Genomic DNA, 13,943 nt, shown 5'->3' on the forward strand with positions numbered 1-13,943 from the left:
ATAAATGGCAAAAAGCAATACATTTAATGGGACAGAAAAGGGGAAGAAATGACACCACAATCCTTTTGCTCATTGCTAACTCCCTTTTGAAACAATAATTGCTAAATCATCATTCAGTTAGGATTGGATCTGGGCATTTTCAATTGAGAGCTGTGACTGCTTAAATTTTATTTATTTATTGTTGCTGCTGCCAAAATTGGGGGTGGTGTTAAGTTGGGGGGGGGGACTACTTGAGGGGAGGCCAAATCTGCACACCAAACCGATTAGCCACCCCTGCCCTATAAATCATTGTTTGGAGTTAGACCTATATTGAGCAAAAGGCCACGTATTCAATGGGAGTTTCCCAGTCCCCTCCTCCTTATTGCAAACCCCAGAATAACCACTGCTGAAGTTAGGAGATGGCATGAGATGGGTCACAGGGGCTGCATTAGTGTGGGTTTTTGGTTGTTGTTTTTTAAATCAAGCAGAGGAACATTTTCTGTGTCTATAATAGTCTGTGTTGTTGTTGTTAATCATAGACACAAAAGGACATATATATAATAAGGTAGTGTGGGCATAAAAAGACATTACCTACTCACATTTTGCAAAGAAAATATGCACTTACTTTGTGTTGTTTTGCTATGGTATCCATTAAAAACTGGGTTCTGACATTGTCAACATTTGGAACCAGAATAGATGCATATTCAGGAACACTGTCTGTTGGATAAACATATTCCTGAACTTTTTTATTCCAATGATCCCAGTCACCTAAAAGTAGCAAAATAATGGTGGAAAAGCTCTAATTATTTCACTTCTTTTACCAGCAACTCCACAGTACTTCCTAGCGAACAAGGAATGACACAGAACCCATTGGACCTATTTTACATGGGATCAAAAGACTTGGTGAATTAAAGGAAGCCAACTTCTTTTCTCATACTATTATGCTCAGTCACATGAATCTCCAGAGTGTTATCACATAGGTGATTTTGAGTCACTGGTGGATTCAGAATAAAGTTCATTCACTCCATAATGATCACTGTAAGGAAGAATGGCAAGAAATAAAAGGAAAGCTTTACACTCCCTAATTCTGCTTCTTTTAGGAAAGAAGTCTTAACAATCAAAACTCAGCCATTAGTGAGCTGAGCTCATCCATCGGACACTAGAGCCCTATTCAGGCATTCAGATTACTTACATGTAAATAATTGCATGCACACATGCAAGAGAGAAGGAGCAGGTTTATACTGCTAATCTCCCCCATCCCCCACTCCAGCACATAATCTTGCCCTCTTTACAGCCCCTTGTGAGTTAGAAGGCCAAGGTCTGAAGTAGGGCTGGCATGAAATGATGCAAAGGAATCTGCAAGCTTCTGTCAAAATTCTGTTATGTTTCAGAGAGGAGAAAGAATTTCGGAAGAGTCAAAACTCAGAGCACTAACAGTATCAGTAGCCACCATTTTATTTATTTACTGATTTCAGTTGTGTTTCGGGGAAATCAAAATGACCTTCCCCTCTTGCTGACACCTCTCACTGATGCAGAGGAGTTCTGTTCCTGGTCCCCGCACTTATCGGCAGAGTGCACATAAGCTCACCCCACCCTCTTCCAGGTCCAAAAGGACCTGTGCGTCGGCCTGTACAGAGCCACCATCTCACCTTAGCTGTATTTCAGTTCATTAGTCCTCATTCATTATTACATATTCATTATGGCCAAATATAAATGCCTTTCTTTGGAAGTTTAGCAACATGCTGGAAAGAACATCTCCAGTACTGGAGGTTTGTGCACTTAATTATTAAAGAGCATTGCACTGCGTTTTCACTTACCATAATCAGCAACGTAGTACTCATACATTGTCTCTGAAGCACCTTTAGGAATTTGTGGCAAATCTATTTTGCTTTCATGGCTTCTTAAAAAGGCTTCCAGCTTTTCTCTGCTTTCCAGTTCTAAGAGGGAACCTAAACTCCACATCAGCCCAAACACAAATAATTTGTGAAGATGTGCCAAGCAAGCAATACCCCCTTCTTCCTTTGATGGTATCAAGCCTTCCAAAAGATTGATGGACTGGAAATATTTTTAAAAGGAAGAAAATGTTACACAATGTTTAACTTTCTTAATCAAACTTAAATACAAATTTCACTTAAATTTCACTTCATCTCCGAGAAAAACTGCAATTTTATATCTATGGTTCTTAATGTTTTCCCAAAGATTGTCAGGAAGCAAGATTTCTATGCTTATTTCTTTAGAGGCGATCATGCATTGCTGTATGAACAACTGAGACAACAGGAACAGTATACCTGCATGATATAGTTACACTCTAGAAGCTCCATTTTTGGACCAAGGTTTAATTTCATGTATGTATATGCGTCTTCAAACACTTTATCATATAAACCTAGCAGCACATCAGCTTCTTGTGTAGTACGAGTCTTTAGCCAACCCTGTAAAAAAGTCAGAAAAACAGTTTACATTTTTTTTAAAACCCACACTATTTAAAAGAAAAAGAAAAAGTGATCATCCCTGCAAAAGTGTACCTGCAATATTGGTCTCCAGCTTAGTGCAGAAGAACTGATATACACCATGCCCATTCTAGAAACTGTAGCAGGAGATGCATTTTCAATATTGTGAACTTCAAAGAGCAACTTGCAAGTAGGAGACATTGGAATTCGATCACCATTTGCTAAAGTGAGAGTCTTATTATCATCTAGCACTGAATTCAGATTCTCAATCCAAATTGCATCTACTGGGCCATCTAAAACCAGAAAAATATTCTCGCCTGGAAACAAAGAGATATGGCTGAAATATGGATGCTAACATTGAATAACAACAACGACAACAATTACAGGGAGGGTGCTTGTTGTTTAGATATTGAGGAGCATCAAAATGTGATTATCTCACCTGCTAGCTGAAATGACATAGCTCAGCAAAGGTTACACCACTGAGAGTGTTCCAATTGTGAGTTCCAGTTCTTAATTTAAGGCTGCACTGCACATCTTTAAGCAGTATAGAAATCAATGTGTCTCAAGCCTTAAATTGGAATACATTTGCAGCATTGTCCCCATGAAATTTCACTAGACATTTTTTTAAGAGTAAGGGTAGTATCCAATGATGTAATTCCATTAGGATTTCAGTTTTCACAGTGGAACTTCTCCTCTCCTCTCCTCTCCTCTCCTTATGCACCCCCCACTGTCTCAAAATCTGCTCTGGTGGGCAGGGGAAATTTCCAGAACAGAATTACAGGACATGCAGAAAGAGAAGAGAGGGAGGGAATTCCACTGCACAGCCAGAACTCCTTGTGCTAGTGGAACTACTTGGTTGGATACTGCCCTAAGATTACTGCAGTTTTATATTAAATGAATATATGGTTTCTCCAGTTATCTTAATTACTTATTCAAGTTATCTTAATTATCTTTACTAGAACAGAGACCAATTAGTGCAGCTGCAAACAGAAGACCCTTTTCAGCGGTACGCTGAGAGATGATAATCACGTTCCCATGTGCACTATATAGAACACACTATAGCTGGCATACCCTTTTTAGCCTTAAGCGTTTTTCTCCACAGTGTAGAAAAGATTCCATCTGTCCAGTCATTTGTTGCTGTATCCAGTTTACCAAACATCTGAGGCGCAGTAATAGCTTTTGGGTTCATACGCATTTCTCTGTGAGGATATCCACACTCTGTCATTGCCCTCATCAACATAGTTATAACAGTTGTTTTCCCAGATCCACTTGGCCCAAGTGTCATCAACCCATGGCGTACTTTGGAAGTTTCGTACAACTAAAACAGGGAGGGAGAAAAAAGTGTGGCCAAATCAGAAATAACTATTAGGATTATCTGTGTTCTTATTGAGCTTGTTTTCCTGAGGACTTCCTCCTGATCATGTCCCCAGTACAAAGCAGGGAGGGAGTGGGTACGTTTACCCGGGACTAGGCAAGGCAATTGCCACGACAAAATCAATTAAGGTTAAATCTAGGTAGTGCTTGAGGACATTTATACAAACCTAATTCTCTGTATCTGTATGTGGTGTATCTAGATCTTAGAAGAGATTTTAAGATTTATTGAAGTCAATTAGAAACTGCATTGGTAGAGAACAAGGAATATTTTGAACCATGAGCTGTTGGCTTAGGCACCATGCCCTCCTCCAGAACAGAGAGAGAGAGAGAGAGAGAGAGAGAGAGAGAGAGAGATGCTATTGCCATCAAATAACAGGCAGAATATGTCAATACGATGAAAAATATGAAAGGTTCCCTGTGGAACGTCCTCCCTTCAGATGTCAAGGAGACAAAGAACTACGTAACGTTTAGAAGACATCTGAAGACAGCCCTGTATCGGAAAGTTTTTTAATGTTTGATGTTTTATTATGTTTTTATATACGCTGTAAGCCACCCAGAGTGGCTAGGGAAACCACTAGGGTGCGGTATAATAATCATTCTCATCACTGCTTCTGGATAATAATGCACAACTATATGCACACCGCAAGTTACATAATGTGATACTTGGGTTGTTATTGGAGGCGAGGAGGGATCCTCTGAGACAGCTTGAATGTGGAAAATGTGATTTGGAGCAAAAATTCACATCTGTAGGTTCTGCAGTTTAAGTTTACGAGGTATACTGTAATACCTGGACAAGCTTAAGATTCCAAGGTGGATGGTTAATCAGTCCTGCCTCTTCAACCTGATTTGCAACGGCTGCCTGAAGGTCAACATATGTATTGCTGTCCAATACCAGCCCCGGAAAGAGATCATTTATAAGACTAAGAAAAAGGGGTTCATCTTCATCTACCTGGAAAAACAAACAAATAAACAAAACACAATAATTGATGGATTTGTAGAGATGGTCACTGATCCAGATAAAATTAGTCATGCTTCCCAATGAAAGAAATAGGACTTGCAATGGTTATGAAAAACTTGTTGTTGTTTAGTCGTTTAGTTGTGTCCGACTCTTTGTGACCCCATGGACCAGAGCACGCCAGGCACTTCTGTCTTCCACTGCCTCCTGTAGTTTGGTCAAACTCATGTTTGTAGCTCTGAGAACACCGTCCAACCATCTCGTCCTCTGTCGTCCCCTTCTCCTTGTGCCCTCCATCTTTCCCAACACCAGTCTTTTCCAGGGAGTCTTCTCTTCTCTTGAGGTGGCCAAAGTATTGGAGCCTCAGCTTCACGATCTGTCCTTCCAGTGAGCACTCAGGGCTGATTTCCTTAAGAATGGATAGTGATCAGCCTTCTTTACGGTCCAGCTCTCACTTCCATACATCACTATTGGGAAAACCATGGCTTTAACTATACTGACCTTTATTGGCAAGGTGTGAAAAACTACTTCCACTGAAGTCAGTGGGTTTGAAGCATTATTAATTTACTTTAGGTAAAAGAAATAAAGCAGTAGAGTTTCACTCTTAATGATGTAAGACACACAGGAACCTGCCTTATACTGAGTAAGGCCACTGGTCCATCTAGCTCAGTATTGTCTACACTGACTGGCAGCAGCTCACCAGGACTTCAGACAGGGCTCTCTCCCAGCCCTACCTGGAGAAGATGCTGGGGACTAAACCTGGAACTTTAGTCATGCACAGCAGATGCTCTGCCACTGAGCTACAGCTCTCCTCCTGAATTAGTCTTTTTTATTTGACTGCTTACAAAATTCAAAAGCCTATTTAAATAACAGAGTAAGTATAATCAGTTTTCACGAAAGTGCTTATAGAAAAGTGTTCATGCGTTTCTGTTATTCTTTTATTTATAAACTCAGTTCTGTCTAGTAGCTGTACAGAGTGGAGTGTTTTATACTCAATGAATGTGACAATGCCTAAAGATTTAAAATTAGTTTTAGAACATGAGGAATATTTGAAACACATCTGAAACAACAGCAATAAAAGAAAAATACATAGTAGCCACATTGTAAAAGGCGAAAGATTTATACGATCTGAAGAGAAACCAGAGTATAGTAGCCACATTGTAAAGTATCCTCTGAAAATCTTAAATGGATGGGTTCTTACAAGTTTAGAGAGGTTCATGTCCCTTAGTCCTCTCATGACAGTACTCATTTCGCTGTCGTCGGGCCTTGCCCTCTTCTGAGATCCAAGAGTCCTCAACACTGAAAGAATATTTCTCAAGCCGAAGTCATAGTGAACCTAAAAATGAAAGCGACAAATGCTACAAATAGTAACAGGGCCAGAACAGTGTGCTGAGCCGTAATAATTCTAAAATGCAAAAACTCAAAACCCTAACCAGAGAAATTAAGAGAATGTACCAGAGCACTTTAATGTAATATATTGAAATTGGATGTTCATTGAGAAAAGACAAATTTTGTATGTAAAATGTATATAAAACAAAAGCAAGAGCAACATCCTGTGGTGAAAGGGGGCAACTTTGAGGAAGGTCCCCACCAGGGCACGCTCTGAGGAAACCTGGGGAGGTTCTGGGCACTTCTGAGGCCGGAGGCAGTGACACAGCTGACAATATGGAATATTGCTTTTCATCCCCGAACATATAGTCCAGAGATAATGTGGAGTGCAATGGTCACTCAAATGGTTACCTACTGTATGGTTTATCAAAGAACAAATACTTTACAATATCCTGAAGGCATAAAACTTGATCACTATAATATCACATATGGTAGTCATGTCAGGGTATAATCCTATGGCGGGTCCAGGAAGTCTGGACACAAAGAATGTCAGCCATCACAGACAAGCTCTGGTCAGAGAAGCGGCAACCAGCAAACAAGTCCCTTTGCAGAAATAGGCCACGGCAGTTATTAAAATACGCCCTGGGCCCTATAAAGGTTTTTAGGTCAGGCTAACAAGTAAGAATTCTGGGGAACTAAGAGGTCCTGTTTCACTACTCTTTGTTATCTATGTACCACTCATTGGTCTACAGCATGGGTGTCAAACACAAGGCCCGCGGGCCAAATCCGGCCCGCCAGACCTCGTCATGTGGCCCGTGTAGCCGCCACCGGCCGCCAGCCAGCCTTCACCTTTCATTCTCGCTTTTTTTTTTTTGACACAAGAAAGCCACCTCTTCAGCACATGCGCGGTAGCCTACAAGCCAGAGAACGTCTGCCCTCTAGCGGCGCCGGCCATTCTACACAGGAAACCTCCACTTTACATGCATTCAGGAAACCTCCACTTGTTTTTATATTGAGCGCATGACACATAGTCCTACAGATACAACCGGCCCTTTGAGAGTGACCAAACTGCTGATGCGGCCCCCGATGAATTTGAGTTTGACACCCCTGGTCTACAGCTATTGAACTATATTGGTGATGCAATATTACCTGCTTGGTAAGCTGCTCTTCACAAAGCTTATAGAGAACAAAGAACTTCTGAGCCAGTATGACATTCTCAATAAAGCCACAGCTTGCAAGTTTCACTCTCATGATTATCTGAAAAAGAACAGCAAATTATTAAGAATTTTATTAATATTAGAATATTTTAAATAACAGAAAGAGCAAAGAGCAATGCAATATTTTTTTATTTTGTAAAGGTACGCAGCTGAGAGATATGTTGCCTAGGAGTGATAAATAGTACCTGTCTATCTGGAACCATCATTGCAACAGTTCTGAATTGAATTTTTAGGTTTTCTGGAAGCTCCTGGCGTCCAGCATACCCAGGATTCTGCAAATAAACACAGAATTTAGGGTAATTTTGTTTGGCATATGTCTCAACTTATGTGCACAATTGTGATTTATGGCATGCATCTATATCCTCTTTGATTTCAATTATTTATTATTTATTATCTTGCCCTTCACCTTCACCCTAAGATCACAAGAAAAAATACCAAAGGAGAAGAACAAATTATAAACCAAACATGGAATATAAATATAAATTTGAGATAGATATAGATATAGCTACAGATATAGATATATGTGGCTTTTTTCAGCTGGAACTCACTGGAACTCAGTTCTGGCACCTCTCAGGTGGGCACCATTGCCATTATAAGAGAAAGAGGGAGACATGAGTTCCGGCACCCCTTTTTCTAGAAAAATAGTGCGCGCTCTCTCTCTCTCTCCTCACAGAGGAATATATATATATATACACAGGTATATATATTCCTCATCTCCCTTCCTGCTTTCTATAACATCTTACCTGACAAAGAGTTCTGGAGAACTCAAACATTTCCCACAATTTCATGACATTTCTGTTTATCCTAATTTAGATATTATAAATTTAATGTTTTCAAATATATTGCTCTGTTAGACAAAGTAATTAACCACAAAGGTAATTTATTTTCAAGTATATTGCAAAACAAAAATATGATTGATTTTCTCTCATCAATAAATCAAAAATGTGTACTTAACGTAATAATTTACCATTGTCAGAAAAATTCCAAACTCTGGGTTTAAATCTACAACATCTCCATCGGAAAATATGAACTGTTTTTTCCTTTCTTTTCTTGCTGTCAAAATGATATAAATTTGTTGAGCTGCTACTGACAACACCGGTAATTCAATTCTGTTAAATTCATCAAAGCATCCCCAGGAGCCAGACTGTGCAAGTCCTAAAAGAGGGAAATGATTTTATTTTTTTTACCCTGATTATATCCTTTCTGTGGTTAATTTTTTTATTCTTCTATGTTGCCTGGGCAAGATCTCTCTTCCAGAGCTATATGCAGAGAAGAAACCTCAAAAGACTGCTTCTGGGTATGTACTGATGTTGTAGAAAAGTGATGGCAAACCATCTGCTGGCATCACCCACTGTCAGCATGTATTTGGAAGGCTATTTGTATGGTGTCTGCAAGCAACAGCGCTTGCTCAAACATACGGTTTAAAATGTTAACTTTCCCCAATATATACATACATACATCTGTCAAAGACGCAAATGGGAAGAAAAGAGTGTGTCCACTCACCAAGAGCGCATCATACCAATTCCTACAACTTTCCTGGGCAGCTGCAGTATTCATAAGAAAAGAAAATTAATGGTTTCTCAGGCCCAAAGCTTCGTAAGAGTGATGTCAGAATACCACATCCTGACTACTCAATTCAGCAATTTATTTTGCATGCACAATTGCTACAGCCCTCATACAAAAGCCTTTTTAGCCATCTCAGTGTTGGAGCCATGACATTTAGATCGGCCCTGTACTTCCCCAGAAATCCAAAGTGTGTACACCAGCCTTTGCCAACCTGGCAATCCCCAGATGTTCTGGAATTCATCCTGCATTGGCTAGAGCCAGCATGGCTGTGCTGGCTGTGGCTGATGAGAATTGTCTCATGGCATATAGAGATTAAGCCTGCATGAATCTTACCTTGTACAATCTTATACATGCCTGTTCAGAAGCAAATCCCATTGAATTCAAAGGGATTTACTTCCAGAGAAGTGTGCATTGGATTGCAGCCCTAGGCACTGGATCTTTGAATCAATAAATCTTCACTTCTGATCCAATATGAAACGCTTTCTTGTACATGCTACAGCTGTAGAATTTGTTTTTCATAACTTTTGCATGGCAATGTAATCTTCCTTCTCTTATCTTTTAAACACAAGTATCAAAGCTAAGACCATTTTAAAAAATGAATTACTCCTTAGGAAAAAAATTAGGGCAGTACGTTTCTAATTATGAAACAAGTAACTGTTTATTACCATTACAATTTGCTGTAGTACAGTATACTATATTGCAAATATATTTTAATTTCATATTACATTCAGCCTGCATCTTACAAACTGTTATTACATTTCTTAACTCAGTCTTCCATGAAAACTATTATTCTATCTTGCAATGTCCCCTTATCAGATATTGGCAGGCCAAAGCTGCACATGTTTACTCAACAGTAAGTCCCACTAAATTCAATTGGGCTTGCTCCCAAGTAAATTCTTGAATTGAATCTCTTTCCCTTGATTCCTCTTTGCTGCATTCAGGCTGTTAACTCCACAGGGCAGGAACCTTGCAGCTCCATCAACGTCTACCATATAAGTGGGTATAGGATTTGAATATTGTTCTGATATTCCAATTTAAGAATTTTAAAAACACACAGGTTTCAGTGAGGAAGATTGGTATGCACTTAACTCCAGATGTTGCTGAACTATGTATTTTGCGGTTTTATATCCTGATTCTATCCTGTGAACTGCCCTAAGACCTGCAGGTATAGGGTGGTATATAAATTAAATAAATAAATAAACTACAGCTCCCACAATTGCTGATCATTGGCCATATTGGCTGAGGCTCAAGGGGGTGCAGAACAGGGAAGCAGTTTCAGAAGCAGGGTTGGGAGGGTGAAAAGAGGGCTTAGAAGTTGCACAGGGTAGAAAGGAGAAGGTCTAAGGAGTTTCCATGGAGTGGCAGGTGAAGGCCTGGTGAGCAGCATGAGCAGGGGGCAGAATCCCCCTTGTATCACCATAACGATAGCTCCCTAACAATTTTTCCATACACTGGCTTAGGCAGATACTGTGACAGATATAACTACAGTATCTGATGAGCCTATAGCGAACACCAGTGGAGCACTGAACGCTGTTAATTCTATTACTCATTTTAAATAGGTCCAACAAGCCAGGCCTTACCTTTGAAAATACGGCCCAGTCCTCTGAAATCCATTTGATCTGAGCAGTTAAATACGACTACGTATTTCCCCAAAGCTTTCCCCATGTCTTTCGTTGTTTCTGTTTTGCCAGTGCCAGCAGGTCCTGCTGGAGCTCCTCCCATGTTCATTCCCAAAGCTTGAGCTAAAGTAATGTAGCATCTGTAAATGTAAATCCAGATCACTGCAGTATGGAATATGGATGCGTACGAATACAATGCAATTGAACCTCACTCTACATGTTGAACTCGGGTAACACACAACCCCCCATTCAGCAGCGGTGGCAAAAGGATCAGGTCCCCACTATGGAGCTCAAAGATTCTTAGACTCTGCAAGTCCATGATAGGTCCCTTGCAGTAGGAGGGAGGGGAGATGGTCAGAGAAATGCAAGAGCGCTGCTCTGCCCTTACTTCCACACTGCTGGCAAGAGGCTGGCAGAGTTTTGGATGTGGTAGTTCAACTGCCTTCAGTTCTCCCTCGCCTTGACCATTTAGGGTTGTTATCATTCTTAAATTATAGATAATACGTAATGAATCCACTCTTCTTACCTGTCTGTTAATGGTGTTATAACCAGCCGATCCGTGCATCCCAGAAATTCATTTTGATAAACAAAATCAACATCCGTAATCGACACCAATGTTTGATCAAGATCTTCCTTAAAATAAAATCTGGACTGCTTCGACCATTCAAAATCAGTCACTGATTTTATATGCATTTTAACCTTTAAAAAGAAACATTAATTAATAAAATAACAGTACAGAAGTATAATTCACTTGATTAATTAAAAAGTTACTCCATTAAAATTATTCCTGCTATTTTCTCTCCTAATACTCGTTTCTATTAACTAAGAGCATTTTTTTGTTCTGAGTTTTTTTGTCACCATACCTTTTCTACTTTTGTGCTTTAGTATACTGATTAATTCTGTTGTTTTCATTCTCTGTTCCTCTCCCAGCCAAGGCCTTAATGACTTACTGGGCAGCACTTCTTCAATTAAGTACTTGCCAGCCACCATTAGAAGTTTATGCCAGCTTTGGGCTAAATATGTACAGGTTTAGCCATCCTGTGGTGAGGTTTAAGAAACAGTGGATGTTAACTGCTTACATCTAACCATGGCCCGATTACTCTTCAGAGGAGAAAAATCTAAGGTAACTCTAGCAACTGTCTTTCACCTCCTTCTTGGAGACTGAGATTCTCTCACACAATCCCGGCCAGGCCAAACAGTGATATTGGATACATAGCAAAACTTGGTAAGTTAGATATGAACTACATCCTGACAAGGCAGAAGTACTGTTTTTGGGGGACAGGGGGTGGGCGGGTGTGGGGGATTCCCTGGTCCTGAATGGGGTAACTGTGCCCCTGAAGGACCAGGTGCGCAGCCTGGGAGTCATTTTGGATTCACACCTGTCCATGGAGGCACAGGTTAATTCTGTGTCCAGGGCAGCTGTCTACCAGCTCCACCTGGTACGCAGGCGAAGACCCTACCTGCCCACGGACTGTCTTGCCAGAGTGGTGCATGCTCTAGTTATCTCCCGCTTGGACTACTGCAACACGCTCTACGTGGGGCTACCTTTGAAGGTGACCTGGAAACTGCAATTAATCCAGAATGCGGCAGCTAGACTGGTGACTGGGAGTGGCCGCCAGGACCACATAACACCGGTTCTGAGAGATCTGCATTGGCTCCCAGTACGTTTCCGAGCACAATTCAAAGTGTTGGTGCTGACCTTTAAAGCCCTAAATGGCCTCAGTCCTGTATACCTGAAGGAGCGTCTCCACCCCCATCGTTCAGCCCGGACACTGAGATCCAGCACCGAGGGCCTTCTGGCAGTTCCCTCATTGCGAGAAGTGAGGTTACAGGGAACCAGGCCGAGGGCCTTCTCGGTAGTGGCACCTGCCCTGTGGAACGCCCTCCCAGCAGATGTCAAAGCAATAAACAACTATTTTACTTTTAAAAGACAACTGAAGGCAGCCCTCTTTAGGGAAGTTTTTAATGTCTGATGCTGTACTGTTTTTAATATTCAGTTGGAAGCCGCCCAGAGTGGCTGGGGAAACCCAGCCAGATGGGCGGGGTATAAACAATAAATTATTATTAATTATTATTATTACATTAAAGATCTCAGCTAACATTTATACTTTACCAAGTCATCAAATATATCACGCTGATGCACATGAATAGTAATGAGGGTTTCAAACTTCACTCTGTCAAACTTCGTGAGATCATGAGTTGTCTGGCCAATAAGTGTATTCAGAATATCCAGAAATTTCTGATTTGTTACTGACATTATTTTCCTATCATCTTTTGCGTTGGTTAATGCTTCTTCTGAATCGTGTGTCCACAGCATCTGAATTCCCAGCAAACCTACCTATAATAAATTTAACAAATAAAATATGTGCATGAATATTTATAGTGCATTCTAATTTATAACTAATAGACCCCCAGCTCATACTTTTAAACTATAATTTAGAGTGATTAACTAGAACGATTAACAAATGTGGTTTTGATATGGATTTTCCTTTGGAGGCGGGAAGTAAATCAGGAAGTTTCAAGGGTCCTCTTATCTATCATCATTTTCACATACATTCAGTGAAGTCCATAAGCAACCCTGTAAATTGCTTTACCATATTGCCATAGTGAAGCACAGAAACAATTAATAATATTTTCTTTAGAAACCGTCAAAGGTAAAACAGTCAGGGTTGTTGTTTTTTATGTGACTCTTCCCTGAAGGTAAGAAACAGGATGACTCTTCCCTGAAGGTAAGAAACAGGAGGAAGCACATCTGAAAACTTATCATGAAGCTTCAAGTGAGAAGGAACTTTGACTTCTGGAATACTCACTAAAAACAGCCTACAATAACACTGTAAAAACTAAGAATGACAGTGGCAAATATGACAATGGGCATGGCCAGCAAATTCCAGCTACCCTTCCATCCCCAGTAATATGGGGACTTGTCACCCACAAATAACGTGTCCAGAGGAGGGCAACCAAAATGGTCAAAGGCCTGGAAACGATGCCTTATGAGCTGGGCTAAGGGAGCTGGGCATGTTTAGCGTGGAGAAGAGGAGGTTAAGCGGTGATATGATAGCCATGTTCAAATATATAAAAGGATGTCACATAGAGAAGGGAGAAAGGTTGTTTTCTGCTGCTCCAGAGAAGCGGACATGGAGCAATGGATCCAAACTACAAGAAAGAAGATTCCATCTAAACATTAGGAAGAACTTCCTGACAGTAAGAGCTGTTCGACAGTGGAATTTGCTGCCAAGGAGTGTGGTGGAGTCTTCTTCTTTGGAGGTCTTTAAGCAGAGGCTTGGCAACCATATGTCAGGAGTGCTCTGATGGTGTTTCCTGCTTGGCAGGGGGTTGGACTCAATGGCCCTTGTGGTCTCTTCCAACTCTATGATTTTATGATTCTATGATTCTATGAATAAATGGGTGACTTACAACTTTATAGTGAGCATTATTGCTGCTTCATCAGGTATCAAAG

The 13,943-nt window shown here is 40.6% G+C and overlaps 1 protein-coding gene across 2 annotated transcripts in view; it reads right to left on the minus strand.

The window, feature by feature from the left end:
- Window positions 1–13,943, minus strand: part of DNAH8 (dynein axonemal heavy chain 8) — a 124,857-nt gene that overhangs the window by 58,113 nt on the left and 52,801 nt on the right. For both annotated transcript variants that reach the window (XM_083434372.1, XM_083434373.1), the window contains 13 exons: window positions 12,600–12,824; window positions 11,013–11,185; window positions 10,448–10,626; window positions 8,269–8,456; window positions 7,487–7,573; window positions 7,234–7,341; window positions 5,957–6,091; window positions 4,588–4,749; window positions 3,498–3,744; window positions 2,502–2,743; window positions 2,268–2,408; window positions 1,797–2,034; window positions 605–747 (listed from right to left, as the gene is read on the minus strand). In XM_083434372.1, the coding sequence (XP_083290498.1) occupies window positions 605–747; window positions 1,797–2,034; window positions 2,268–2,408; window positions 2,502–2,743; window positions 3,498–3,744; window positions 4,588–4,749; window positions 5,957–6,091; window positions 7,234–7,341; window positions 7,487–7,573; window positions 8,269–8,456; window positions 10,448–10,626; window positions 11,013–11,185; window positions 12,600–12,824 (2,268 nt within the window). The remainder of the gene's footprint in view (window positions 1–604; window positions 748–1,796; window positions 2,035–2,267; window positions 2,409–2,501; window positions 2,744–3,497; window positions 3,745–4,587; window positions 4,750–5,956; window positions 6,092–7,233; window positions 7,342–7,486; window positions 7,574–8,268; window positions 8,457–10,447; window positions 10,627–11,012; window positions 11,186–12,599; window positions 12,825–13,943) is intronic.

Source organism: Podarcis tiliguerta (genome assembly GCF_965153285.1).
Source record: "Podarcis tiliguerta genome assembly, chromosome: 3".
Taxonomy (NCBI): domain Eukaryota; kingdom Metazoa; phylum Chordata; class Lepidosauria; order Squamata; family Lacertidae; genus Podarcis; species Podarcis tiliguerta.